At 41.7% G+C, this 24463-nt stretch overlaps 10 protein-coding genes across 11 annotated transcripts; 5 read left to right on the forward strand and 5 right to left on the reverse strand.

Moving 5' to 3' along the window:
- Positions 1–33: 33 nt before the first annotated feature.
- LOC111595270 lies at positions 34–4809 on the forward strand. The gene is made up of 2 exons (XM_023308917.2): positions 34–4324; positions 4645–4809. Exons 1-2 carry the CDS (start codon positions 426–428, stop codon positions 4706–4708), a joined length of 3963 nt encoding a protein of 1320 aa, XP_023164685.2. The 5' UTR covers positions 34–425; the 3' UTR covers positions 4709–4809.
- A 2223-nt stretch (positions 4810–7032) lies between these two features.
- On the reverse strand, positions 7033–9935 carry LOC111595287 (sorting nexin lst-4). The gene is made up of 3 exons (XM_023308940.2): positions 9061–9935; positions 7676–8328; positions 7033–7619 (listed from the first exon to the last, which is right to left on the reverse strand). Exons 1-3 carry the CDS (start codon positions 9820–9822, stop codon positions 7328–7330), a joined length of 1707 nt encoding a protein of 568 aa, XP_023164708.1. The 5' UTR covers positions 9823–9935; the 3' UTR covers positions 7033–7327.
- A 70-nt stretch (positions 9936–10005) lies between these two features.
- On the forward strand, positions 10006–11498 carry LOC111595288 (cell wall protein DAN4). The gene is given in 3 exon segments (XM_023308941.2): positions 10006–10090; positions 10226–10404; positions 10730–11498. Coding segments are annotated over 2 exon segments (804 nt in total). The 5' UTR covers positions 10006–10090; positions 10226–10319; the 3' UTR covers positions 11449–11498.
- Positions 11499–12845: 1347 nt separating this feature from the next.
- On the reverse strand, positions 12846–13919 carry LOC111595272. Its single transcript, XM_023308919.2, has one exon. The coding sequence runs from the start codon at positions 13829–13831 to the stop codon at positions 12923–12925; it is 909 nt and encodes a 302-aa protein (XP_023164687.2). The 5' UTR covers positions 13832–13919; the 3' UTR covers positions 12846–12922.
- A 59-nt stretch (positions 13920–13978) lies between these two features.
- On the forward strand, positions 13979–14939 carry LOC111595273 (transmembrane protein 50A). The gene is made up of 4 exons (XM_023308920.2): positions 13979–14151; positions 14215–14349; positions 14452–14581; positions 14684–14939. The coding sequence occupies exons 1-4, from the start codon at positions 14068–14070 to the stop codon at positions 14791–14793; spliced, it is 459 nt and encodes a 152-aa protein (XP_023164688.1). The 5' UTR covers positions 13979–14067; the 3' UTR covers positions 14794–14939.
- Positions 14915–17304, reverse strand: LOC111595271 (chitooligosaccharidolytic beta-N-acetylglucosaminidase). The gene is made up of 5 exons (XM_023308918.2): positions 17245–17304; positions 17033–17121; positions 16328–16956; positions 16109–16260; positions 14915–16043 (listed from the first exon to the last, which is right to left on the reverse strand). The coding sequence occupies exons 2-5, from the start codon at positions 17110–17112 to the stop codon at positions 15093–15095; spliced, it is 1812 nt and encodes a 603-aa protein (XP_023164686.2). The 5' UTR covers positions 17113–17121; positions 17245–17304; the 3' UTR covers positions 14915–15092.
- A 325-nt stretch (positions 17305–17629) lies between these two features.
- LOC111595275 (general transcription factor IIE subunit 2) lies at positions 17630–19031 on the reverse strand. The gene is made up of 6 exons (XM_023308922.2): positions 18840–19031; positions 18677–18781; positions 18456–18618; positions 18111–18401; positions 17964–18051; positions 17630–17907 (listed from the first exon to the last, which is right to left on the reverse strand). Exons 1-6 carry the CDS (start codon positions 18899–18901, stop codon positions 17738–17740), a joined length of 879 nt encoding a protein of 292 aa, XP_023164690.1. The 5' UTR covers positions 18902–19031; the 3' UTR covers positions 17630–17737.
- An 852-nt stretch (positions 19032–19883) lies between these two features.
- LOC111595304 (RNA-binding protein 45) lies at positions 19884–22373 on the reverse strand. 2 transcript variants are annotated; one of them, XM_030223607.1, is made up of 9 exons: positions 21942–22373; positions 21669–21863; positions 21150–21547; positions 21026–21089; positions 20870–20967; positions 20708–20814; positions 20407–20649; positions 20322–20353; positions 19884–20085 (listed from the first exon to the last, which is right to left on the reverse strand). In XM_030223607.1, the coding sequence occupies exons 1-7, from the start codon at positions 22253–22255 to the stop codon at positions 20407–20409; spliced, it is 1419 nt and encodes a 472-aa protein (XP_030079467.1). In that variant the 5' UTR covers positions 22256–22373; the 3' UTR covers positions 19884–20085; positions 20322–20353. The 2 variants fall into 2 exon arrangements, with proteins under 2 accessions (XP_030079467.1, XP_030079466.1); XM_030223606.1 differs by lacking the exon at positions 20322–20353 and having other exon boundaries at positions 21942–22372.
- A 77-nt stretch (positions 22374–22450) lies between these two features.
- LOC111595269 (protein twisted gastrulation) lies at positions 22451–23091 on the forward strand. Its single transcript, XM_023308916.2, has one exon. The coding sequence runs from the start codon at positions 22639–22641 to the stop codon at positions 23074–23076; it is 438 nt and encodes a 145-aa protein (XP_023164684.2). The 5' UTR covers positions 22451–22638; the 3' UTR covers positions 23077–23091.
- Positions 23092–23220: 129 nt separating this feature from the next.
- Positions 23221–24443, forward strand: LOC111597426 (ribosome biogenesis protein BRX1 homolog). Its single transcript, XM_023312124.2, has 2 exons — positions 23221–23423; positions 23484–24443. The coding sequence occupies exons 1-2, from the start codon at positions 23310–23312 to the stop codon at positions 24423–24425; spliced, it is 1056 nt and encodes a 351-aa protein (XP_023167892.1). The 5' UTR covers positions 23221–23309; the 3' UTR covers positions 24426–24443.
- Positions 24444–24463: the final 20 nt, after the last annotated feature.

A 24463-nucleotide genomic window follows, 5' to 3' on the forward strand; every position in this document is an offset into this window, starting at 1 on the left:
AAAGTATCGATATCGATACCATATGAAGTTCGGTCACACTGCGCGCAAAGGCAAAGGTAGTACATATACAAAATTCATTGATTTTGTCAACGTAAAACACACAGCGCATAGCTGCACAGGCAAAGCATATAAAGTGAAGATAGTTAACTAAATTAGGAACGCAGCTGGAACAAGGCACAAAATGCAAGACATGCCAGAGAGTAACATACGACTATTGTAAATACACACCGAGCGAACGAACACCCAGCCAAGAGTAACAAAAAAAATCCCAATAAGAAAGAAGTGCAAGAAAAAGAGCATACGGTGTAAAAGGAAAAAGCAAGCAAAAAGAATTAAACAATATATATACGCAAAATAGAAAATGACAATCGTTGTAGAAGATTAATTATTGTGGCAATTGTGGCGCACCAGCGGCCGGTCATAAAATGCCAAGGAACACTTGCAGGCCAAGTGAATGTGTAGCTAACGGTAATACTGGCAACAATAACAACAACGGCGATAAGGCTAACGGTAACCATGATGATAGCAGCACAACAGCGGACATCAGCGTCGTTGCCGCCGGTGCAGCCATTGTTAAACAGGAATTCGATGCAGCACCTCCTGTATGCCACAGAAAATCGGAACGTCGAAAAATCGCACGGGACATTTTTCTGGTATTCGAAGAGCAGCCCGCGCGTCGTCGTCGCGGTCGAGGAGGTGCGCGAGGCACCCGCGCCAAACAAAAATTTGGTCACCTAAAAGTGGCCAATACGCCGCGCATCAACAAGAATCTGTTGCGTGACATTAAAACGGAACCAAAGTGCAACGCGGTAGCGAATGTGGAACTGCCGGCTGCCAAGCCAATAGAAGAGGTAGCGGAGCCGGAGCCAGAACTGGAGTCACAGCTAGAGCCAGAACTGGAGCCAGAACCACAGATTCAGCTAGAGCCTGATCAGCCGAGGGCACAGCTGGCGGCTGTGAAACTTGAAACCAAAACAGCATCAAATGCAAAATCAGCAATTGCAACTGCAACAGCAACAGCTGCAGTTGCACCAACAGCAATTGCAGCAGCAACAGTAACAGTTGCCGCTGCGCCGGCTGCAATTGCTGCTGCAGCAGCAACGCCTCAGCTCAGCCAAAGTAAGCAACTGCCGCCAGCAGCCCAACAGGCAGCATCAACTCCAGCTCCAGCTCCAGCTTTAACTGCAACTCCGACAACGCCCAGCGTGAATCCCATATTTCTGTGGGTCAAGCAGGACGATACGCGCATTGTGGAGGTGCGCTGTGAGGATTACGATAAACGCAATCGCATACGCCTGACCAAGACAACGAATGGCTGGCGTTCTATGCCACGTACTGATGCCTCATCCAGTCGTATTGTCAAGTTCTTCCATAGCACAGCGGCGGCGCCCTTGCTGAAGGTCAAGTGTGAGCAATTGCAGCAGCAACAATCCATTGAACAGGAGGAAGAAGAAGAGGAAGAGGCAGTCGAACAGCAGCCGGAGTGGACTGTAGTGGATCAGGAAGAACAGAAGCGGCAGCAGCTTCAGCAAGATCAGGAACTCGACCAGGAAGATCAGGCTGTCATTGAGAATGTTGTTGTTGTTGTGCCGCCTCAGCAGGAGGAACAACAGCCAGAGGAACAACACTCCGAGCAGCACTTGCCCACGGACGTCTGTTTCGATGCGTTGCTCGATAGCGAAACAAATGCCTCAACAAGGGCCACTAAAACCAGCACCAGCAACGCCAATACGCCCACATATCAGAGCTCACGCTCACGCTCTCGTTCACGTTCCCGCTCCCGCTCCCGGTCACCAACCCGATCCCGTACGCCAACGCCCACACCACTGGAGCTGCAACTGTGTCCCAAGACGGGTCTGTTTCTGCCCAAAGGAGCTGCAGGTGCAGCAATCGCAGCAGCAGCTGTAGCAGCTGCTGAGATGCCACTCGCTGAAGAGGAAGCGGCGCCGGAACTAGAGACAGCTCCAGCAGACCAGGCGAGCCTCGAAGCGAATAGCAAACAGCTCAAGGATCTGCTAGATGATGCTGATGATCTGCTGCAGAACTGCAGCAGCGATAATGGTAGCAATGGAGCCGAGCTGCTTGATTCACTGGTGCAGCGTGGTTGCGAAGATAATCTCATGGAGCAGCAACAGCTGCAGCTGCAACAACAGCAAGGAACGACAAATGGCACTGCCGGCCTGAGTTCCTTCTGTGTGCCAGATGTGGCTGGCAAAGAGCTGCCCAGCATTTTGGGTATGGATAGCAGCGATGCACCCAAGTGCCTGTCCTTCAATGAGGCCGGCGAGATCGAAGGACTCAATGGTGAGCTCTTCCTGGGAATTGATAGCTTTGACAAGCAACCAGAAGCTGAGACGGAGGCGGATGCTGTGGCAACTGTCCTGCCCGACAAGGAGCAGCAACAGCTCGAAACAATTATTGTTCCAGATGAGACGCCCAAAGATTTGAGCTACAAGAAACGTGAAGAGGTGTGCCCGCCCTCGGAGTCGCGTAGCCAATGCGCGGTGACCTCCAGTTCGGATATACTGAAATCGAAATCGCCCGATCCCGAGCTGCTGCCGATGCCAGCGACTAGCATACCAGCCGAGGTGGAGACCACCTCGGAGACGATCAAGCATCTGATATTCGAACAGTTTCTCAAATTAAATGGCAACGCCCAACAGCAGCAGCAGCAGGCGGAGCCCATGGATTTAGGCAAGGCAACGACAACGCGAAGTGTGGACAAGCTTCACACAGTGGTCATCGATGATGAGGATACAGACGCATCGGAGCCACTGAAGAAACGATCCAAGCCCATCAAAATGGACAAGGATCCGGATGCATTGACCCAACTGAAGATGCTCTTGAGTAATCCTCAGTGGAAAGTACCCGATCCCATACTAGTGCCAAAGGATCGTTTGGGAGCGGTATTGGCATCGCCTGCTCGAGAGATACCGCTGCTGTTGACCACCAGGCCAGAGTTGCGGCTACCCGAGGCGTTTGCATATCCAGAGATAATACAGAATCCCAATATATTGGTTGTCACCATGGAACAGCTGGAGGCCATACTCAAAAACGATTCAGAGCAATCATCTAAGTCGTTGAAGCCAGGCGATGCGCTGGCTGTGCCTGCCCATTCGCCCGCCTCCGTCTCCGTCATCCCTGCCTCGCCCCGCCCTCAGTTGCCGTTGCCGCTACCACTGCAGCCCAGCAGCAAAGCGGCAGCTAGTCCCAGTCCTAGTCCTAGCTTGTTGAAACATGCTGCGGCAGTTGCGCCGAAAGCAACGCCACCTCCTCCACCGCCGCCCACGCAGCTGCTGGCCAAGACGAGCTCCACGGCAGCGCCTCAACCATCGCCAGCGGCAGATTCGAGCATGTCGCAGGAGCTGAATGCCACAACGCTTGCGCTACTACAGCAAATGCTCTGGCTGCCGTACTTTGGCCAACTGTCGCAGGAATTCTTTAAAACCCTCAAGGATCCACTGGGATTGCAACGCAAATTCATGAGTAATCTGCTCCCTTTGTACAACAGCCAATTTGGACTGCAGCATCTGGATGAGCTATACAAGCATTGCCTCAAGCAGAAGTCCAACGCCAGCGAGGATCAGACGCCCGCCAAGCAACAGTCAGCGACGGCTGCTTTTAATGGCTTCTCTAATCCCATGGAGTTGGCTTTTATGCAGAAGCTGCTCCAGCAGCAGCAGCAGCAGCAGCAACAACAACAACAAACACAGCAACAATTGCCCAAGGAACCGCAGGAACTACACCTGGAGCATAAGCGTGCTAGGCGTGATCCTGCGGATACCACGCCGCTGCACATACCCGACTTCAGCAAGCAACTGCCAAAGGCAATGCCCCCTGCTGCTCCAACTGCCACGCCCGCCACACCCAATGCAACAACGCCTGCACACCAGCAGCCATCGGAGCATAAGCCGAGGCTGACCTGCAAATCTCTTTCCAATCTGCTGGAGCCGGAGAGCAATATGGTGCCACTGTTGCAAGTGCCCTTCGATGCACTGCGTCGCAATTCAATGCACAAGCAATCGACGCTCGAGTTGGCCAAGGAGGCGAATACCGGGCGCACGTTGCGCAGCAGCAAGGCTAGTGTCACGTACAATCCACTCGACCATGTCAAGCAATCCCAGTCGCAGTCGCAACAACAACAGCAGCAACAACAGTTGCAACAACAGCAGCTGCTGCAGCAACAGCAGCAGCAGCGCAAACGCGGCAACATGTTGGCCCACGACGTGCAACAGCAGCAACATTTGGCAGAGGCTGCGGCCGCAGCTGGTGGTGCCGCCGGACTAGATGCTAACTCGGCGCTGTGGCATCCACTGTTTGGCAGGTAAATATTTCCGATTGCAATCCCAGCTCCAGTTGATCAAATTATTCGCTCATTTTGCAATCGAACTGAATCCATTATTCACTAATTCAATTAACTCAGCAGTTCATGAACAATGCAATTATGAACCAGGTCAATGTCAAACAATTCAATTTTGATATTTTCTTATTTTAATTGACAATCGATAATAGAAAACCAAGCAAGTTCGAAAATTTCGAATTTTCGTAGAACTAATTCAGCCAGATAGTGAAGCTATCTTTTTATAAAATATATTTTCCATATATCTATATATAATTAATACGATTTGCTTTCATTTTGAACAGCAATCCAAAGCAGGGCTACAACAGCCCTTGGCAATGGACAACGGTGACGGCAACTGGCGAATGACAGTCAAGCCGGGCTCACAAGGAGCCAGCACCGGTGGCAAATATGGCCAGCAATAACAACAATAATAACAGCAACAGCTACGAGGAGCAACAGCTGGATTACAACAGCAATGGTTGCAATTACAATGCTGCAGCCGTGACAGCGACAGCAGCAGCGAAGCAACAGGGATTGACAGCAACAGCAGCCAACAATCAAAATAATCACAATAATAGCAACAAATTTAATTATCCAACGGCAGCAGCAGCTGCTGCTATGGAGAACATGTTCCAAAGCAATCATCAGCTGCTAAATTCGTATCTGTATCAGAAGAATGATGCTGCTGCTGCTGTTGCTGTTGATGCGGGCTACATGGCAGAGCAAAGCTACTGGCAACAGCAGCAGCATCAGCAACAACAACAGCACTCTCAACACCAATCACAGCAGCAGCAACATCAGCAGCACAAGCAACACCAGCAGCAACAACAACAGCAGCAGCAGCAACATTGGAACAATCACAACAGCAACAGTAGCAACAGCAATAACAACAACACCAGCAGCATCAGCGGCAGCGGCAGCAACAGTCAGCGCAGCAGTAACAGCTATGCAAATAACTATGCTGCAGCGGCAGCTGCCTCCATGTACATGCAACATTTCAATCCATACATGCAACAAAAGGCTGCCTTGCTAGCCGAAAAGGCAGCACAAGCGGCGGCGGCAGCAGCAGCAGCCGCGGCAGTACATGGCAACAGCAGCAGCAACAAACACGGGCGGTACGCGGGCGATTATGGTTAGGCAGAAGCCAACTGGAGCGAATCGAGGGCAATATTTAACCCAAAGTAAAACACTTGCATATTAACATAAATCATATAGAAATAACTGCATAAAATAATAATAACTGTACTTGGAAAATAGAGGCGGAACGTATAGGCCATTTTAACGCAAGGAATTGCTAAGGAAAAAAATCCTTAAATTAATATACAAAAAAGTAAAAATATTTAAAATAAAACACAGCAACAACAAGGTAAACAAGGCAAGCAACAATAATTAAAACAAAACAAAAAAATCAAGAAAAACAAAAATATTAAAAAAAAACAATTAGTAAAAATTTGTTATTGGTAGTTTGTTAAAAAAAGGAGAAAAACATAAAAAAGTAAAAAAAACAAAACAAAATATTGTAGATGAGACAAGTAAGAAGCAGAGGCAAATGAAAACAAAAACAAAAGAAAAAGAAAAGTAAACCTAATTATTGTATTATTGTTAACCCAAGCTGCGTTATATTATTATTATTATTATTATTATTATCATTATGATTATTATTATTATTAACTCAAGTGTGTGTGTATATAGCGTTTTTATCTAGATGTATTACACTTAGTAAGTCCCTAAGATCCTAAAGCCCCCAAACACGCCTCTCACTCCCAGCCCTAACCTTTCCCTGCTCTTTGAGCACTTCACAACGCAGCGCTAAAAGGCAAAAACAACAATTTTTATATTCATTCCGCATAAGCAAAGCTAAAAACAAAAAATAATTCTTTTATCCCTCTATTATTATTATTATTATTATTATTATGCTTATTATTTATATATCAAAATGAATCCCTTAAAAAAAAAAACAAAAACCAAAATTGTGCAATCTTCTTACATAAATATATGTTTACGTTTATGTTTTTTTTTAACAACAAACAAAAATGAAAATCACAAAAATTTATAAAAAACTAAACGAGAAATGGCAAAAGCAAACATGAAAAATAAAGTGGAAAAAACCTTTTAGAGAATTTCGCTGATAAAGGCAACAGAATAGCAAAAAAAAATAAAAATTTGAGTTTGTTTTTAATGGTGTTTACGGGCTGCATCTAACATATGGAATATATTAAATTATGGAATTTAATATTTTTAATTTACATTTTAAGTCGTAAATATTTTTATGCATACATTTTGAACTCCATTCTAAATTTGTTAGGTCTGAACAAGTATTGCAAATTTCAGCAATAATCTATTTCGTTCCCCGTCTAGATATTATCTGTATGTGCCAACCTCGGAGCATCTGAAATATCATTTTTTGTACTCTTGTTCATCATCACCGTTGATGTTGCTTTTATCTCCTCAATCGTAGTGTATCGAAATTATAAGTAGAACCAGATTAATGATTAATTATGTGTAGTATATTAGTCTATATATAGTTAAAAGAGTCATTAATCGGGAACTACTTTTAATACAGAAATCAATTAATCATTGCAACATATAATATATTGAGTTCCAGTCTAGGCGGGCTTGTCAACATAACTCAAAGATGACATAGGTTTATATGTTTATAAATATATATACGTTTATATTTTTAATTGCGGTGTATAGATATATATGTATATAAATGTTAAATTTTCTTTTCTTTTGTATAAATACGCAACTGTTTCACTTACAAACAAGATTATTGATTAGGTTTTATAGTTTAATTAAAAAGAATTTTTAGTTTTCTGTTTTCATTATTGTTGTGTGATTTGTGTAAAGCATTTGAAATGCGCGCGTGCGAATGTTGTTTTCAGCTTATTTAGTGTACGTGTTTGCTTGTGCTCCCAGCCGAATGAACGTGATTTGGTGATATATATATTTATATAGTATATCCAGATCCAAAAATTTGATTGCCTATTCAATTTGGCGTTGCGCCTCCTGTAGTCGCGCCACAACGGCCTGATAGAATTTAATTTGCTCGCCAATGAATGCTCGAATCGTTTGCTTCAGATGCGTATCTCGTTCGGCTTTGAAGTGGGTTAGCTCCGCTAGCACCGTGTACGACACGACATCTGTGCGGCGATTCACATCCTGCAGCTGGGCGTTGCTCATCTTGCCCTCTGCCGTGGAACGTTCACAATCCTTGCGCTTCTGTATGGCGCCTTTATGCGTCGAGAATATATCCGGAAAGCAGTTCAAGACACCTCTAAAAAGCAAAGTGATTAATGAAGTTACACAGGTATGAGCATATCTCTGACTCACCTGTATATATGCAACCGATCGGAGAGCGGTATCCAATCCTGTTTGGGCTGATCGCCAAACATTTGACCAATACCAATGTAAATACCACCAATGCGACCAACACTCTCGGACAGAGCCACACCGTTCCTGGTGGGCGCGCGCCTCTCGTCGATGCTCAGGGATTTGGCGAGATCTGAGAAACCGTCGCCGATGCGTTGGAATTCTTTTTTGCTTTGGCTTAGCGAACGTTTGGCCATATCATTGGAAATGTTATTCAGATTGCGTACGGCCATGTCCATGCTGTGTATGAACTGTGTCCCGCTCTCCAATTGGGCATCGACTTTCGAGTGCAGTAGATTTTTATCTGGCGGCGAGATAGCCAAGCAATAGTTAACGCCCATATATGGATCACGTTCGGCTTTCCGTTTGCCCGACTTCCAGATCTTTTCGTCTGTGCAGGTCAAGAAATGGTACCAAACTTCACATTTCGATATGACCGGATGCCGGCAGACCCAATCCACAAATTCCTGCAGCTGCACGCGTCGATGCTCCACAAATTGCTCCTCATACCTGCCCGAGATCTGTTTATCAGGCAACGGTGGCACAGGTATCAAACAGAATTTATCCGCCAGCCGCTCGTGCAGCCAATCGAAGTGCTTGTAGCGACGTGATACCTGAATTGTATTACATGTAAGATTAGATACAAGAATTCAATTTTCAATTGTGACACAGCTCTCGAGCACTGAGTCATAGATTGTGAGTGTGAGTGTGAGTGTGAGTGTGAGTGTGAGAGTGACTGTGTGAGTAGCAGCTAAAGAGCAATAACAAATAAACAAACGCGCGCAGGCAGAGAGTGGGCAATCGGTTGGTTAGCTGTCCCCTATGCTTGGCCCCAATTGAACTCGCAACTTCAACTGCAACTTGAAGCTATATAAATAACACTATGCTACAAAGCATGGCCAGAGTTATGGCAAGCACACACCTAATTTATAAAGATAATCTTTAAACCAAAAAGTTTTCCAACTAGTGTCATGAAAACGGGTTGTTTAGTTAACGTTTCGTAAAGTTTCTAATTGGATTTGAGCAAGAAAAGCAACTTGTTGCACAATAACAAATTTCTAGTCCTATGGCTCTTCTACGTCAACTCAACTTGTGTTATGTTTATTGCAATATATTAATATACAAATATATAAGCAAATAGTATACATTAATAAACTAGAACTTTTAGATAGAAAATCTTCGTTATATTCTTATTGGAAAGAACAAATAAACGAAAGAGCTGCAACTTGTTGCTTTGTGTTATCAGCAACTGCAAACACACACACACACACGCACACACACTTTGTTGTATTTAAGCGTGATTCGTTGCTCTAGTATAAAAAAATAAAAAAAACTGTTATACTCACGGAGATATTATTAAAGCTAGGTGTCAGCTGGTAGGCAATGAAAGTCTTCATGCCCTTGAATTTAGATTCCTTTTTGGGACTGGCCACAATAACGGAATAAGGCGAATGATTTTGTGTCCATTGATAGATGGAATCCTCTAATTGTGTTATGTACGCCATTTCGCATTCGGGTATTTTCTCCTTGTTGCTAGACAGGCCGAGTATATAGGAATCGGAGCTTTTGGCAAACATCCCCTTTTTAATCGTGCCAGCACTCGCACCCGCTGCTGTGGAGCTAAGCGATATGCCATCTTCGTTAGGTGCAACAGGTAGATGCCTGTTGTCGTAGTCGCTGGCAGAATGAGTCAGCCCGCTGTTCCGTGTGGCTCCTCCCATCTTACCGCCTGGTGGCGCAATTTCCGAATATGTTTCATTGTCCTCGCTATCAGTCCAAATGCTGTCGTTGTCGTCATCGGCTGTTTGATCATATCTTGGCGCTGGTGGCGGCATATCGAACGGATCGAAAGGTTGCACACTAGCAGCAGCTGTAGCTGGTGCACTTGTATCCCCGCCGCTTGTAAATTGGCGCGCCTCAGCAGCGGACATCACTTCCACGTAGGCCGCTGGAAAGAGCCCGATTTGGCCTCGACTGTTTTTGCCCTCCCACCAACCTTCGCCCACATCGCTCCTGGTTACAGTTAGAATGTCGCCGGTGGATATGGATAGTTCTGATGATCCGGCCTCACCAGAAAAATCGTACATAGCACGTACGTAAGATGTCATTTTTGGTTATTGCACGATATTAACGCGTTTCTTTTTATCTAAATCCGCTCCCATAAAGCAATTGAAAAAGCCAGTGTCTGAGTCAGTGTGTGTGACTGACTAGTGTGACCGTTGACTAAGTTAAAATAGTAGGCAAACAATCGTTAATCGATAGCTATCGAAATCGTTTTAACTACAACTCTGGGCTCTGACTAAAAAAATCTGTTCGTGATTCGTTCGATTGGATTTTTATTAATCATTCGCTGATTGCGCCTTGCCGATTTTGTTGGTAAGTTAAATCCCGAATATTATTTATAATTATACAGATGCAATTAAACTTGCACTGATTTAAGTAGAGTTATACCGTGTGTTGCTATAATTGAGATTGCTTATTTTTGTTTTTCACCGATTTTTTTTTTGACAGCGGAAGATTGACTAACACGTCAAAAGAAACCCCACAGTTCTATTGAAAAAGTGCGAAAGAAGTAAAAAAGGTATTTGCTAATAAAAACGCAATAATGCAGCTGCAAGCCAAATATTTGCTATTATGCCTGTTTGTCGGACTGTTTGGTTCATATCGTTGTCAAGCGGCAGGCGGAGAAGGTAAGCGAATGCCACAACGAATTTATTTCTGCTAAGTATGTGTGGTGTGTGTGTTTCTGCCTGCACTGAACAACAAATTTATAAATGCATGCGTATATGTAAGACTGTATTGGAATTTTAAATGCCACACAAGTCTGCATGTATATCTACATTTGTGTGCAAGCATAAATGTGTGAGTGTATCTGTTTGTATGTATTTAGGTGTGGAGCGTAATTGAAGAAGATTTCGACATAAAGAACTTTCTATTGAGCCAAGTTGGATTACTTGAAAACTGTTTCATATATATATGTGTGTGTATGTGTATACACTCTTTTCTTGTTTCTAGCAAAGGGAACAACTGTCACTACCGAGGCGGCCACCACTATAACAGTGCCGGTGCCAGATGACAATACTACAACAACTGAAATTCCGACTACAACTAAAACAACGTCAACTACTACAGTGGCACCAACCACAACTCCAACAACTCCGCCAACTACTTCAACAACCACCACCAAACCAACAACAACAACGCCTGCTCCAATTACTACAAGCAGCACCAGCACCACAACAGCGGCTCCGAATACAACATCCACTACGGTGAGCCCCACTACATCGAGCACCACAACACCGGTGCCATCGACAACCACCACGGCCAAGCCAACACCTGTGCCATGCGGACACTTTGATGGCTCGTCATTCATTGGTGGCATAGTGCTAACCCTTGGTCTGCTTGCCATTGGATTGGTCGCCTACAAATTCTACAAGGCACACAATGGGCGCAATTACCACACTCTTTGAGCCGCCAACGCGTTCACATCGGCGTTCAATGCAGCAGCCGGTGCAACGGCTGTAAACAATGCCGCCACGGATGCCGAACGTGTGCGCTTTGTACAGCCATCGATTCCGTTGCGTTCACCACCCGCTCAACCGCCACCACCACCACCACAAGCAGCAGCAGCAACAACAAACACAGCGCCCTATCATCAACAGCTATTGGCGAGCGCAGCAAATCAAAACTCAAATAATTCACCTTCAGCCAGAGATCGGCTGCTGCACACGTAATTTAACTCGGGGTACAAATGTAATACAAAAAAAAAACAGCAAAAAAAAAAGAAAAATAACTATCCAAAGAGCCCCCGGATGTAATCTCTATGAAAAAGCGAAATCTTCGAAAATATCCTTTAGCTATCTCTCAAAGAACAAAACAACTCACAGATTTGTCCGTTTCAAAACAGGCTGCACATTCAATCCTTATCAATTATATATACATAGCTATATCTATATATATATGTGAATATATTTAATATAATATACATTTCGTATGATTCACGATTTTTGCTGCAGTTTTTTATCAGCGGATGTTCAACGCCTTATTGAATCTGAATGCCCTTCAGCTTAAAACGAAACAAACAAAAACAATTATGATATATATAAATATATATATATATATATGTATATATATATATATATGGAATGTATGTATGTGTATGTACTACAATAACAGCAAAATTAATGTGAAGACTGTCGAAGAAATGTCGCGGTAGGTGAAGCTAAAGTAAAGTAATCGAAAAAAGAAAATGAAGCAAGCGCGTATATAGATTTTGATTAAACATATATATTTACAAAAAAATATGGTAAAAGAAAAACTAATATTTTATAAAACTAAAAAACCAACTCATTACAAGTAAAAACTAAGCGAGCTAAACATGTAATCAAATCTAAATGTGTTTTGCATTACAAAACGCTTTTGCATTTTTGAATATATAAATTTATAATTAATGCTGATTACTTTTCTAAACATTCAGAAACATTATCAATATATATATATGCATAAATACTAATGTACGTGTCAAAGTTGAAAAGAAAAAATCAATAGCTTCACAAGCATTGATAGAGGGTATACATATGAATATGTATGAATGAATGTTTCTTTTTCCGCCTCTGGGAATTCCCCGTTTTCAATTGCAGATATTAGATATCATTTGGCATCAAATAATATCACTGTGAGTTTTACATATATCTTATATATATAAAAATATATGCGAATGTTGAATATTTTGTATTTGATAACACTGAACAAAACATATGAATTATCTAACTCCCACACACTTACACATCTATTGTTGGAAGTACATACAAAACTGGCGAACCCACAAATCCCCCCTGTGCACAAATTAATCTCATAAATATATATAGTATACATACATATATATAGGCTTACAGAAAAAACTTATATATATCCAGTAAAACTCGAAACTCGGCTTATTAAATGAAAAAAAAAAAGAAATACCTAAAGCTATGTATGTATTGTATATCGTGTACGATAATAAATATTTTAAAATTTAATCAAACTGTCATTCATATATTTTATATATCAATATACTATAGTTCTATGAGTCTGATCTTGAACATATGTGTAAAGAACTTTTTTGTTTTTCAATGGAGTTTATTTAAAATTTGTATCAGATCTTAAAAAAGTTTATTTGCATATTAGATATAGTTTATATAGTTAAATAATTGCTAATTCAACCATTTGTTAGTTCGTTTTTACAGCTCGATTCGGTTTTTTCTGCTTGGCAATTGTGGGGAAGTCTCCGTTAGTTGCTTTACGCTTCAAGTTTTTCCGCGTGCGTCTTTTCTGTTGCTGCGTATTGAAACGCAAATTTAGTTTGGTGCCTCCTATACTCAGCTCCTGCTTAAGAGCATTGCGCGCATCCATTGTCGTGGGCAGAGTAACTGTTGCAGCGCTCGAGTCACGGTATTTGCCTTTGCCTGGCCTGATTTGTATATCGACAGCAGTTTCGAAGAGCTTGCGCACCTGTGCCACTGATGTCGTTTTTGGCAGATTGGTGATCACCACGGATGATGTGAAGATTTCCTTGCGCTGGACTTGTTTGCTTGCTCGCTTCAACAGGTTCTTCGATTTCTTTTTTTCTAGCGATTGTTGCTTGCGTGCGACTAGCTCGTTGACAAACTCTTCGGAATCGGTTTTTGGCAGTGAAATGAAGATTCCCTTGTAAGCAACATCGTTTTGAATTGACGCCTTAATCTCCTCTAGCGCTGTATCTCGATCTTCCTTAGATTTGAATTCCACGAGGCAAAAGCGTGCATACTTTTGCCGGGGTTTCACAGCCTTTGTTATTAGCTGATGTAGAGATTTTACTTTGGCATCAAATTCCTGATCATCGAGTGGTAGTTTCTGTGGAAAGCTCACATATAGTCGAGTACCCTTCAGCTGTTCGTATTTATTGTGTATTTGTTCTTCAATTATTTCAGCTCTTGTTTTTTTCTTCAATGTCGTAGATTCATCTTCATCCACATCTGAATCAACATCCTCGTCGGATTCTGTGGCGCTGCCCGCTAAATCCAATTCGCTTTCATTTTCTGATTCGTCTGCAATACTTTCTTCCTCTTCTGACATTGTTTCCTCTAGTTTTTCCTTCATATTTAATAAAAGATATATTGTTTATATCGCTGGAGTCGCACGTGTTACAGCCAGAGTTGTCTTCTCTTGTCAACAGAGCTGCATACAACATCAGAAGTCAGCTGTTGCATTAAGTAGCTCAAAGCGATAGTTGAAGTATATCGATATATTCGATAAATCGTGCAGGTGTTTCTGTCATAGAGATAACTCTGTCTGACTATCTGTTTTTTTTGGAAAAACATTAAACGAAATTTATAATGGCTTTGCTAGGAAATATTAGGGAATGGTTTACATCTGAAACATCAAGGAACAAAAATGCTGCGCTAGCTGCAGGTGTGCTGGTATGTGCAGATAAAGTATAAAAGTTAATGCGCATTGTCTAATTATTTGCTCCTGAATGTCAGTTCTTTACGGGTTGGTGGATAATAATCGATGCCAAGGCTGGAGATGGACAGCATCAAATAACAACAGGACATTTATTTATCGGCATATTTGGCACCATTAGCTTCTGCATGATCAATACGGTCAAAGGCGAACATGTAAGATAACTGCACATCACATGCATACACACTGTATATATACATACATATATGAATCTTGTATACAAAGAAAATGAGTCATTTACTTTTGTTTGTTTTTAGATTTCGGAAGATAACACCTCGGAGTCGGGAGCAAGGATCGCCAAGATATGGCTTCTTATTGGTTTTGTAATTGGATTTGCGTCTATTATTGCGGCTGTTTGGGTAATGATCGATGACTTCATTAACAATGGTAAGCTAAAGCACAAATCAAAAAATGAAAATTACTTTACTGCTAGGCAACTACCCAACTATACTGTTGTATAATAATATACTTTATATTTGGGCTTTCCAGATAAAAAGGACTCAAGTTTGGGCGTCGCGTTACTTTTGCAAAATATTTTCATTCTGATTGGCAGTGTGGTATATAAATTTGGACGCAACGAGGAGGATTGGAACGAGTAATTACAAATACACGTATACTCAGATTGTGACTGGGGCTGCTTTTAGAAATAACATATATACATACATATATATATAAATATACATAATTGTATTTCATTTAGAGTAAAGCAAATCTCATACATTTATTAAACGACGAGCTACTCGCACACTTTCAAGTGTTGTTTATTGCAGGCACAAAACAGGATGATGACGAGGAAGAGGCTAGGCCAAAGCCTTTCGCTGCGTTGAGCATATCTATAAGTATAATATATTGTACAGTTGACAGAACTCTCGCTAAGGATACACATGTATATATAAGACTATAGAGCATACGCATCAATGGGACATTCGTTCTCGTTCTGCAGGCACCATTGCGGCTGCAGTGCCTCTGCTCCTATGCCATTCTCCACTAGCCGCTCACGGTGTAGAAGCAAACGCGCCTCGGCCTGTCTCCAACCTTCAGTCGGATTCGTCCAAAGACGTTCGGCTAGAGCACTTGCTCGTGGCCAGAAGCGGTTGTCCAAGGTGTACTCATCAATTTGCTCCGACCAAATGGCAGCTTCGGCGCCAAGCACGTGATGTTGATAATCGCCCCCAATTTTTGCTAAATTATTCCCATAGACCTTCTGCCAGCCAATATAGGGCGAACACCAATTGTTCCCATCGGTGACCCAGCCAGCGCCACCGCAATCGAAATACAAAGCATCATAGTTGGACACAATGACACGATATCCACGCTTCAATATCTTCTGGATCACTTTGTCTTTGCCCGTAGTCCAGATTTGTATGATATAACGATTTGGATTCAGATACTGATCAATGTAGGGTTCATTTGTGAGTGTGCTGGTCCACAGGATGATGGGAGTGTGCGTGCCATTGGCAACACGATCCACACGACTGAGAGCTTCCTTTTGATAGTGACCCCACAGACGCATGAAATCTGCCTCCTTCAAATTCCAGCCACGTTCCAACATCCAGTTGCGTATGTTTGCACTGCTGTTCCAGCAAGCCACAGAAACTTCATCGCCGCCCATATGAAAGACATCCGGATTGTGAAGCTTAAACATATCACTAAATATATCCTCCAACACATTATACATGTCATCCACGGTGGGATCCAGTTGCCCGCATGGAGGCTCCACACAATATTTATTCCAGGGCTGTGCATTGAAGCAAGCAGTCATGTTCTTGTGCTGCCAGCCCTCGCCCACATGCGCCGGACTGTCAAACTCTGGCATTACTCGTATGCCACGAACTCGTCCATACTCCACCTGCAAGGTGAAAGTAAACAATTTGCTGAAGCTCTGATTTGAGAACAATCTATAATATTACTGACTATATCCTCGATATCGATGTGAGTGTATACTTTGCTTGGTGTATAGGCACCGAGCTTGGAGAGCTCTGGTCGCTTGCTGACTTCCAGTGGAAAACTATGCGAGTCCGTGATGTGCCAGTGGAAGGTGTTCAGTTTGACCATGGCCATGCCATCTGCAAAGTGGTATAAAGAGAATAGAGTTGAATGTGTATTTCAAGTTGAATGCATAAATACGCCTACCTAATGTACGCTTGATAGCTTTTACGGAGTAGTAGTTCCTCGAGGTATCTAGCAGCAGTCCACGCCACTTGTAGAAAGGTGCATCCGCAATAGAGGCATTGGCCACCACTTGCACCTCCCGTCGTATATCGTCATAGACAATCAACTGGCTCAAAGTCTCCAGACCATGACGTGCTCCAAAGAAATTGCCAGCTGTGATGTTGGCTGTCACTTGACCAGCGCTATTCGAGCCTATGCTTAGTGCATAGCTCTCATCCGTATCCAGCTGAAGACGCATAGGTGCCCCATTGTCCGCAGTATTGACAATAATATTTAATTTATAGCCGCCTTGCTTGAGAATCTTGCGATTTGGTATCTTTGCCTCGAGCAAGTCTAACCAACGCAGTTCTGTTGACTCCCAGAGTTTGTCCTTTGTGCCAGGCAGCTGAAATTCAATTGAGGCTACGTCCACCTGTCGCATTAATGGCTCTAGCTGCACCACGCCCGTTGGCTTCGGCCAGAGGGTGCCAATGTCGCTGCCACAGAACAGTCTACAAACAGGCAAGCTAATTGCCGAAGCAAAATTTTCCTCACTCAGCTCGACCTTGCGGCATAAGCCCTTGTTACACTCGTAACCGTAAATCAAATCTCTGCGATTAAACCAGTTAATTAATAATTAATACCATAGATGATATGTAATTATATGTTAAAATTGTCTCAACTTACTCAGCTCCCAGAGCTGCGCACGGAGCTGGCGACCAGCCAAAGGCCAACAGCGCGACCATTGCCAACGCCGCACAACGCATTTTTGCACACTGAAACGTTCAGTGAATATACAAATAAATTTTAAAGAAAGCAAAGAAAATAAAAGCCCAAAACGGGTTTCTCGATTCCCGTTTAATATCACAATCACAATTTTTATTCTACGCGCTACTTACGACCTTTATGGATGTCGCTTTGGCGTCGACTGAAGCATTTGTATTGTTACGCGGCCAATTTATCGATTGCGATTGATGTGTTGTTGCGACCACAAGCAAACAAGCACACACTTTCACATATGCATATGTACATAAATATACTGTTATGTCGATTGCAAGATTACACAGTTTTGCTTTTAACTATCGTTCTTGTTGGACAAGTTATATTTTTAAATGCAAAACCAGGGACAGATAACTAATGACTTGTAAATCTTGGCGAACGTTCTACAGCACTTATACCATTCCAAAAGATGATATACCATTCCAAAGGTTTGACTTAATCTTTTAAAGTACATTCATATAAATTCTTAACTTTATCTATGAGACAGTTCATTGACTTCTACTTATTTATTATATGTGTTCCAGTTTTTATTAATATTAGTATTAATTTTATTCCTTATTAAGAATACGTTTTTAACTTGATATTGTACTATGCTTCTAAGGTTGTTATCTACTATGTGGGATTCGCACCCTTTTGTGTTAAGGTATTGTCTTCGTAGGTTTCCAAAACATCTGCCAAATGCTCATTGTCTCTAGGCTTCTTGAACTGCCGCTTTTTGTTAGCTGCCTTCTTGCGTTTTGGCACAGGCTTCTTCAGTCCATGATCCTGCATCGAACGTATGCCTGTAATATAATTGGATTATATATGTGTTCAATAAAATAATATTTTGGGGTTTCACCTTGTTTTTCAAGGTATTCGTCAATTTTGGCGTCATCCATGGCATCTACCGTTGCGGAACGCCAAAGCTTTTGAAATTCATCATCCACCTAATCACGAGTAAATACATTAGGTAAGAATTTCAAAGTTAAGTGTCCATGTTATTTACTGAGAAATTTGCGGTTCTATCATTGTAAAACAATATCTTCTTCTTGTCGATGGGACGTATAATGAACAGAATTTCTGCTGCTCGATTTTTCAAAACTTTTTCACAATGCGGGAGCGATTCCTGCACATCCTCCAGTAATATGCCACCGAGACCTTTGAGATCGTGTTGTTTTAGCAGTCGCATTAGACTTTTGCCATCCTTTATCTTATAGACAGGCTTAAAGCTGAACTTGGTGCCATCGGGTGTGACATCAATTTTTGGATTGTTATTGAGCGCTTCACCAGCGAGCCACTATATGAAATAACTGAGATTAGGACTATTGTTTAAGAAAATATACTCAGTTACATTTTTAACAGATTGGCCAATGTCCAGCTGATTGGTTTCATCTAGGATTTCTTCAATACTTAGTGGATGATCATCACCATCCTGATGGCGGGTACGCATAAATTTGACTATTTTAGCTAGCACACCGAATCGATATTGAGAGCTGCCCGACATAGTTTTGTACCTGCAAGGACCTGGTGTGTATGGGTATGGATGGTAATTTGCAAGTAATTGCTGCTTACGTGGACGCATCAAGTTTTGGTGCCGTTGGCGGCCGCATTTTTTTCTGGGAATCATCTCTGCTTGGTGGCGGAGGCGCTCTTTCTGTCCTGTTTTTCTTTTCCACGCTGTGAATACAAAAGGCAATTGCTATCATTTTATACGTGTGCTAAATAGTTCACTTACGTGGGTGTGGCCATAGCCCTTTTTTTGAACGCTTCGCGTTCGCGAAGCAGTGCTGGATCCATTTTTGATTATATTTCTAGCTCACTTTTTAAAAACAATATTTTTAACACAATCTTCAATACCCAAACAGTAAGTCAAGTCAGTCAGTACGCGTCTAGTGAACAGATGTTGAGTGGAATTTCAGGGCTGACACATCTCAATAAAATATATCGGTATAATCGGTTTGTATTGTATCGATACTTTTCGTTGCTAATATTGCGAGAATCAATGTCAGAACAATATCGAACGAGAGTTTTATTGGCTTACAATTCCGCTACGTGTTTCAATTAAACTTGTATTATACTAATCTGAGCTCACGATTCAATTGAATTTTTATGCGACAACCTACAATCGATAATTGGCTTTATATGAATAACCGGTGAATCGATAGTTTCCAGTTTGCTTAAGCGATAACGCTGTTAAACCAGTTCGCAAATCATAAAATATATCGGACCATTCCAATCGGACAAACCGCCTAAATTAAATTATTTAAAAAAGCCAACTTATTTGGTAATTTTATTTATTAATATCGCTTTAAAGGCTTTACATAAAGTATTTATAATTTTATTAGGTCATAATTGAATTGGATTTCTTTTCGAAAATCTACAATCCGTAAGTTCTGCATGTATATATATAAATTCATATATATATATACTCTTATCTTTGTCGTAATACGTTAGTAAATTGTACAAAGAGTTCGTTTATGTATATAGTTTCTTGGTTTTGAGTAACGGTAATGCGATTGATACGATAGTCCCGTTAGTGGTTCATAAACAATCATTGCGGTTTCGTTGGCTCCGTTTTGTCTGGTCTATATATATATATATATATATATATATATATATTTATATATATATATATATATATATATAAATATATATGTGTATATAATATACATACATATTTATTATATGGGTCCTCAGTACTACAGCGCACTTGAAACAGGTCAATAAATGTACGGTTGGTTGTTGGTAATTCTTGTTTCCGTATTCCGTGTCTGTTTCGCTCTGTGTGGTTTTTGTTTCTGGTACTGGTTGATTCCGTAGTGTGTTTATTTTTTTGGCGGTTCTTGGGTCAGTTGAACTGTTTATAATTGAACTGTTATTCTTTTTGTTGTTGTTGTTGTTGTTGTGTTTTCTTTTCTTTATTGTTTTGTAAACTACTCGTACATAATGTTCTCTGTTAAGTACAAATGTTGTCAGTGGGTCTGTGGAAATAGAAAGATAAAAATTGTTTTTCTTATTATGTACGTTCGATCGGTCAAATCGCTGAATTTGTGTAGAGTTTTAGTTAAGTACAGATCGGTAGTAACTAATCGTTACAGAGAAAAAGAGAGGGCAGTCTGAACAAATATGCGATAAGTCTATTTAGTTGCAGTTTTGTCTGTAGCTAAAGCAATCACAGTTTTTGATTTGTTGTTATAACTACAAGTTAAAAACTTACCTCAAAACCCGTTGATAAATTCCAAACTATGGCTACATTAATCATATAGGATACGTTGGATCAGTTATGTTTATGATTTACTTACTTAATTGCGACGCAACCGCTTTCTGCCGCTATCATCACCATCTGAACCGCTGCGCTCCTCGGCTTCCATGACCTTGATTTTCGTTCCACATATCTCAGCGCCGTTTAGTATGATTATTGCGTTTTGAGCACTTTCGCGTTCTGAATATTTAACATATCCACAATTCTTGTTGGGCAGCAAATATACATCGATTAATCCCTTCCAGCAGGAGAATATATTCTTTAGTATCGAGTGGGGTAGATTCTAAAATTGTATATCTTATATAATATAACCTGAACACCAATTTAAATATTCTACATACTGCCGATAATACAATGAACAGTCTCTGTGCAACTTCTGCGTCTGGCGATGCCAACGGCTGCGTTGGCGGCAAGGGTACATTGCATATAGCATCCTTTTTAGTTCGCTCTGAAATGGCTACAGGTTAAAGAGACAAACGCAAATTTAAGCAATCATTTCTTACTGTCTATGAAGGAGGTGTCCATGCGAGCTGAACTCATGCCGTTGACCTTTACAATAATGCGTTCGCCCATGGGATATTCCAGGCCATGTAATTTATCCCTATAGAAATAATTATGGTTGAAGAAAATACCCTTTATAAATGTTAAATTAGATTTACTTGGCGTAGATTGCAGCTTCGGGATTATCGTATATGACCACAGCTTCATTTGTGCGTGGACCATCTAAGGTGAAGTGCATAAGATGTTAAATATATGTTTATACTATATATAGTTTCCACTTACGTTCGCGCATAATTTTACAATAATCCAAGCCAGGTATTATAGTAAATAGACGCCATAGCTGATCCTGAGTTACACAATTGCTGACAGTCACTTCGAGGCACGTGGGCTGCGGCACAGGCACATTTTGCATGCGCAGAAATGCGGACATATCGCTGTTGACCGATGCACTCCAATCGTTGTTGAAGCTACCACCACTACCGCTTCCGCCACTGCCACCATTATAATTTGAACCACCACCCCCGACACCGCCGCCCCCACGCCCCGACGGATAGACAGGACTATCATCAGCAAGGCGACCATATTGATCACGTTGTGTACGTGTGGAGCCTTTGGGTTCGGCAAATACTGCTTTATATTTAGCTGAGCAGTTTTCAAACGCCACGGCCGCATAATAGAATCTGTAAAAAATATATTTATGTATTTAACTATTTATTCAATTAATTTTAGATAGGCGCGTAAATTTATTGCTTCACAGGATTCAAGGTACTTGCCCATTTCTATCGATAACTGAATACATACTTTGTAAAGCGCACGTAGCCGAACCCCTTGGGACTACCGTTGTTCTTTTCCCGTACAATTGTGACATTCTCCACCTCACCCCACTGGGCAAATTCATCGCGTATGTCATCCTCAGTGGCGGTTTTTGGAATTACAATAAACAATCGCACATATTTTTCCTGTTCGTTTTCTGATTTATTCGAACCCTGATTACGACTGCAAAAAATTAAGATGGCAAATTTTGTAATTTATGCTGACCTCAGCAAAAGAAAAAAATAATGCCAGGTCACTTACTTTGCGGCAACAAGCACTTTGAGAGTTCTGTCAGTTTTTCCAATAGTTTTGCCATTCATTTGCTCTTGGGCCTTGGCTGCATCAGAGGTTTTTGAGAATTTCACATATGCAATGCCTTTGTTCTCCTGTGTATGCTTATCCTTAACTACCCAAATATCTTCAATTTCGCCATAAGGTGCGAATGCTTCGCGAAAATCTTCTTCGGTATGTGCTTTGTTACATATTATGAACAGACGCGACATGGGCGGATCATCGTCATTTGAATAATCTTGACCGCGGCCACCGCCACGGGATTGAGAGCGATAATCTGACATACTTTTTATATTTTGAAAGAAAATTGAAATTTTGCGACACCTACTTTTCCTGCGTTTTTGTTTTGCTGGCCGGACGCCGAATACAAAATGGCAGAATAATCAGAGAAGTCTCTATGTATACTACTGAACAAGTTATCGAAGAGACTTATCGATTGGCACAATATTTTATTGTATTCTCTTCTTTTTTTGCTAACAATTTCATCGCTTTTCAACACTAATGTTTGGCAAATGTTTTTGTTGAAATCTTAAGTAGGCGAGCAGATGCTCTGTTGATCCTGAATTACCAGTTGCGCAGCCTTAATAATTAGCGCTAGTTTATTATTACTTGTGTGCAATATCTATATGAAACTCAACCAATCAATAACAAATCTTAAATCTTAAAAATGAAGTCAATACAAAGAGGAGCCATACAGATGCTGGCGATGGTGATCTACATCCAGCTTATACGTGGCGATATGGGTAAGATGTCCAAAAAGTCGCATGTGGAGGATTTTGATGGAGCAACAGCGCTATTCGAAGCCCTAACATCGTCACCAAACGACGGTTACACCTACAGTTGGCATGTGCACTCATTTCCAAAAATCAGCAATGAAATCGACGATGAGCCTGTGATGCGCAATTGCACAGTTTTATATTTGGACCAGTGCACTTCTTGGAATAAGTGTCGACAAACCTGCCAAGCGACAGGTGCAGCTAGCTACAGGTGGTTCCATGATGGCTGCTGTGAATGTGTTGGTGGTCATTGCTTGGGCTACGGTGTAAATGAGAGCCGTTGCAGCCAATGCCCCGAACCTGGATGGGATACTGATGAAAACGAATAGATGATATATATATTGTTATTTTTATGATAATTATTAGTATTAAGTTAATTGTTACAAAGTAAAATGGGGTGTGCTAAAGGGTTCAAATGAACGGCGTTCTTGTGTTTTAATAGTTCGACAACATCCAAGTTATCGATATACCATATTGCAGTTATGCACATCTCTAGCTATTTCAACTCCACGTTGTTTTGCCTGGTGAACGATTTTAAATAGAAATACGCTAAAAACAAAAAATGGGGCGTAAATTTATAAAGAAAAAAAAGGTTGACCAGCTGGAAATAGTTCCACTAGATGAGAATCCACCGCTACCAAGTCAAAGACCATCGGACGATGTGGTTCCCAAGAAGGTAAATTCGTCTGATACCAAAAGCAAATTCAAATTCACGATGCTTGTAATATTTTTGCAGGAAAAATGGATAAACAAACAACGCGTTTTGGTATTTGCGGCACGTGGTATAAGCCATCGTGACAGGCATCTCATGCGCGACATTAAAACTCTAATGCCACACCATCGACCCGAGTCGAAAATGGAGAGATCAAAGACGCTAGCAGTTGTTAACGAAATGTGTGAAATGAAGCACTGTAACAAGGCCATGTTGTTTGAGGGACGTCGTAAACGGGATTTGTATATGTGGGTGTCCAACACAGTGGGCGCCACGGGCCCGTCTGCCAAGTTTCTCATTGAGAATATTCACACAATGGCTGAGCTCAAACTAACAGGCAATTGTTTGAGAGGCTCTCGGCCGCTACTTTCCTTCGATGCCAAGTTCGACGAGCTGCCTCACTTAAAACTACTTAAGGAACTGTTTGTGCAGACATTTTCGGTACCCAATCATCATCCGAAGAGTCAGCCCTTCATTGATCATGTCTACACCTTTACCTATCTGGATAATCGTATTTGGTTTAGGAATTTCCAAATACTATCTGAAGACGGTGGCCTCTCGGAGGTTGGTCCACGCTATGTAATGAATCCTGTAAAGATATTTGATGGCTCATTTACCGGCAAAGCTATTTGGGAGAATCCCGACTACGTAAGTCCTTCCAAACAACGACAAATGCTAAAGAAGGCAGCTAAGGACAGATATGTAAATCGTGTGGAGCAAAAGGTGCAACAGGAAGCTACGCGTCCCATTAAGGCTTATGAGGGCCTTGATAATGAAGAGCTGTTCGACGATGAGGATCCACTAAAGACAGCCAAGCTGCTGGCACTTAAGGCAAAAAAGCAATTGGAGCAGAAGAAAACACCCAAAGCAGCGTTGACCAAGAAAATCAAGGACAAACAAATGGAGGCCGTAAAGCAAGTGATCGAGCAGCGTAAGGCAAGGGTCAAACGTGTGAAAAAAGTTTAAAAATGTTTTATTTCGCGTTACATATACGAATAAATACA

Source organism: Drosophila hydei, unplaced genomic scaffold (genome assembly GCF_003285905.1).
Source record: "Drosophila hydei strain 15085-1641.00,03,60 unplaced genomic scaffold, DhydRS2 tig00000243-arrow-arrow-pilon, whole genome shotgun sequence".
Lineage (NCBI taxonomy): Eukaryota > Metazoa > Arthropoda > Insecta > Diptera > Drosophilidae > Drosophila > Drosophila hydei.

Bases quoted from the DNA above. Each gene is read 5' to 3' on its own strand.
- LOC111595270 (XM_023308917.2), top strand. From the start codon at position 426: ATGCCAAGGAACACTTGCAGGCCAAGTGAATGTGTAGCTAACGGTAAT. The intron at 4,325-4,644 runs GTAAATATTTCC...CATTTTGAACAG, and splicing joins TGGCATCCACTGTTTGGCAG to CAATCCAAAGCAGGGCTACA.
- LOC111595287 (XM_023308940.2), bottom strand. From the start codon at position 9,822: ATGACATCTTACGTACGTGCTATGTACGATTTTTCTGGTGAGGCCGGA. The intron at 8,329-9,060 runs GTGAGTATAACA...AATACAATTCAG, and splicing joins CTAGCTTTAATAATATCTCC to GTATCACGTCGCTACAAGCA. The intron at 7,620-7,675 runs GTGAGTCAGAGA...TTTGCTTTTTAG, and splicing joins GATCGGTTGCATATATACAG to AGGTGTCTTGAACTGCTTTC.
- LOC111595272 (XM_023308919.2), bottom strand. From the start codon at position 13,831: ATGAAGGAAAAACTAGAGGAAACAATGTCAGAAGAGGAAGAAAGTATT.
- LOC111595273 (XM_023308920.2), top strand. From the start codon at position 14,068: ATGGCTTTGCTAGGAAATATTAGGGAATGGTTTACATCTGAAACATCA. The intron at 14,350-14,451 runs GTAAGATAACTG...GTTTGTTTTTAG, and splicing joins ATACGGTCAAAGGCGAACAT to ATTTCGGAAGATAACACCTC. The intron at 14,582-14,683 runs GTAAGCTAAAGC...TGGGCTTTCCAG, and splicing joins CGATGACTTCATTAACAATG to ATAAAAAGGACTCAAGTTTG.
- LOC111595271 (XM_023308918.2), bottom strand. From the start codon at position 17,112: ATGCGTTGTGCGGCGTTGGCAATGGTCGCGCTGTTGGCCTTTGGCTGG. The intron at 16,261-16,327 runs GTAGGCGTATTT...ACCACTTTGCAG, and splicing joins AGCTATCAAGCGTACATTAG to ATGGCATGGCCATGGTCAAA. The intron at 16,044-16,108 runs GTCAGTAATATT...TTCACCTTGCAG, and splicing joins ACATCGATATCGAGGATATA to GTGGAGTATGGACGAGTTCG.
- LOC111595275 (XM_023308922.2), bottom strand. From the start codon at position 18,901: ATGGATCCAGCACTGCTTCGCGAACGCGAAGCGTTCAAAAAAAGGGCT. The intron at 18,782-18,839 runs GTAAGTGAACTA...TTGTATTCACAG, and splicing joins AGGGCTATGGCCACACCCAC to CGTGGAAAAGAAAAACAGGA. The intron at 18,052-18,110 runs GTAAATAACATG...ACTCGTGATTAG, and splicing joins ATAGAACCGCAAATTTCTCA to GTGGATGATGAATTTCAAAA.
- LOC111595304 (XM_030223607.1), bottom strand. From the start codon at position 22,255: ATGTCAGATTATCGCTCTCAATCCCGTGGCGGTGGCCGCGGTCAAGAT. The intron at 21,864-21,941 runs GTAAGTGACCTG...AATTTTTTGCAG, and splicing joins AAAGTGCTTGTTGCCGCAAA to TCGTAATCAGGGTTCGAATA. The intron at 20,968-21,025 runs GTAAATCTAATT...TTATTTCTATAG, and splicing joins GAAGCTGCAATCTACGCCAA to GGATAAATTACATGGCCTGG.
- LOC111595269 (XM_023308916.2), top strand. From the start codon at position 22,639: ATGAAGTCAATACAAAGAGGAGCCATACAGATGCTGGCGATGGTGATC.
- LOC111597426 (XM_023312124.2), top strand. From the start codon at position 23,310: ATGGGGCGTAAATTTATAAAGAAAAAAAAGGTTGACCAGCTGGAAATA. The intron at 23,424-23,483 runs GTAAATTCGTCT...ATATTTTTGCAG, and splicing joins ACGATGTGGTTCCCAAGAAG to GAAAAATGGATAAACAAACA.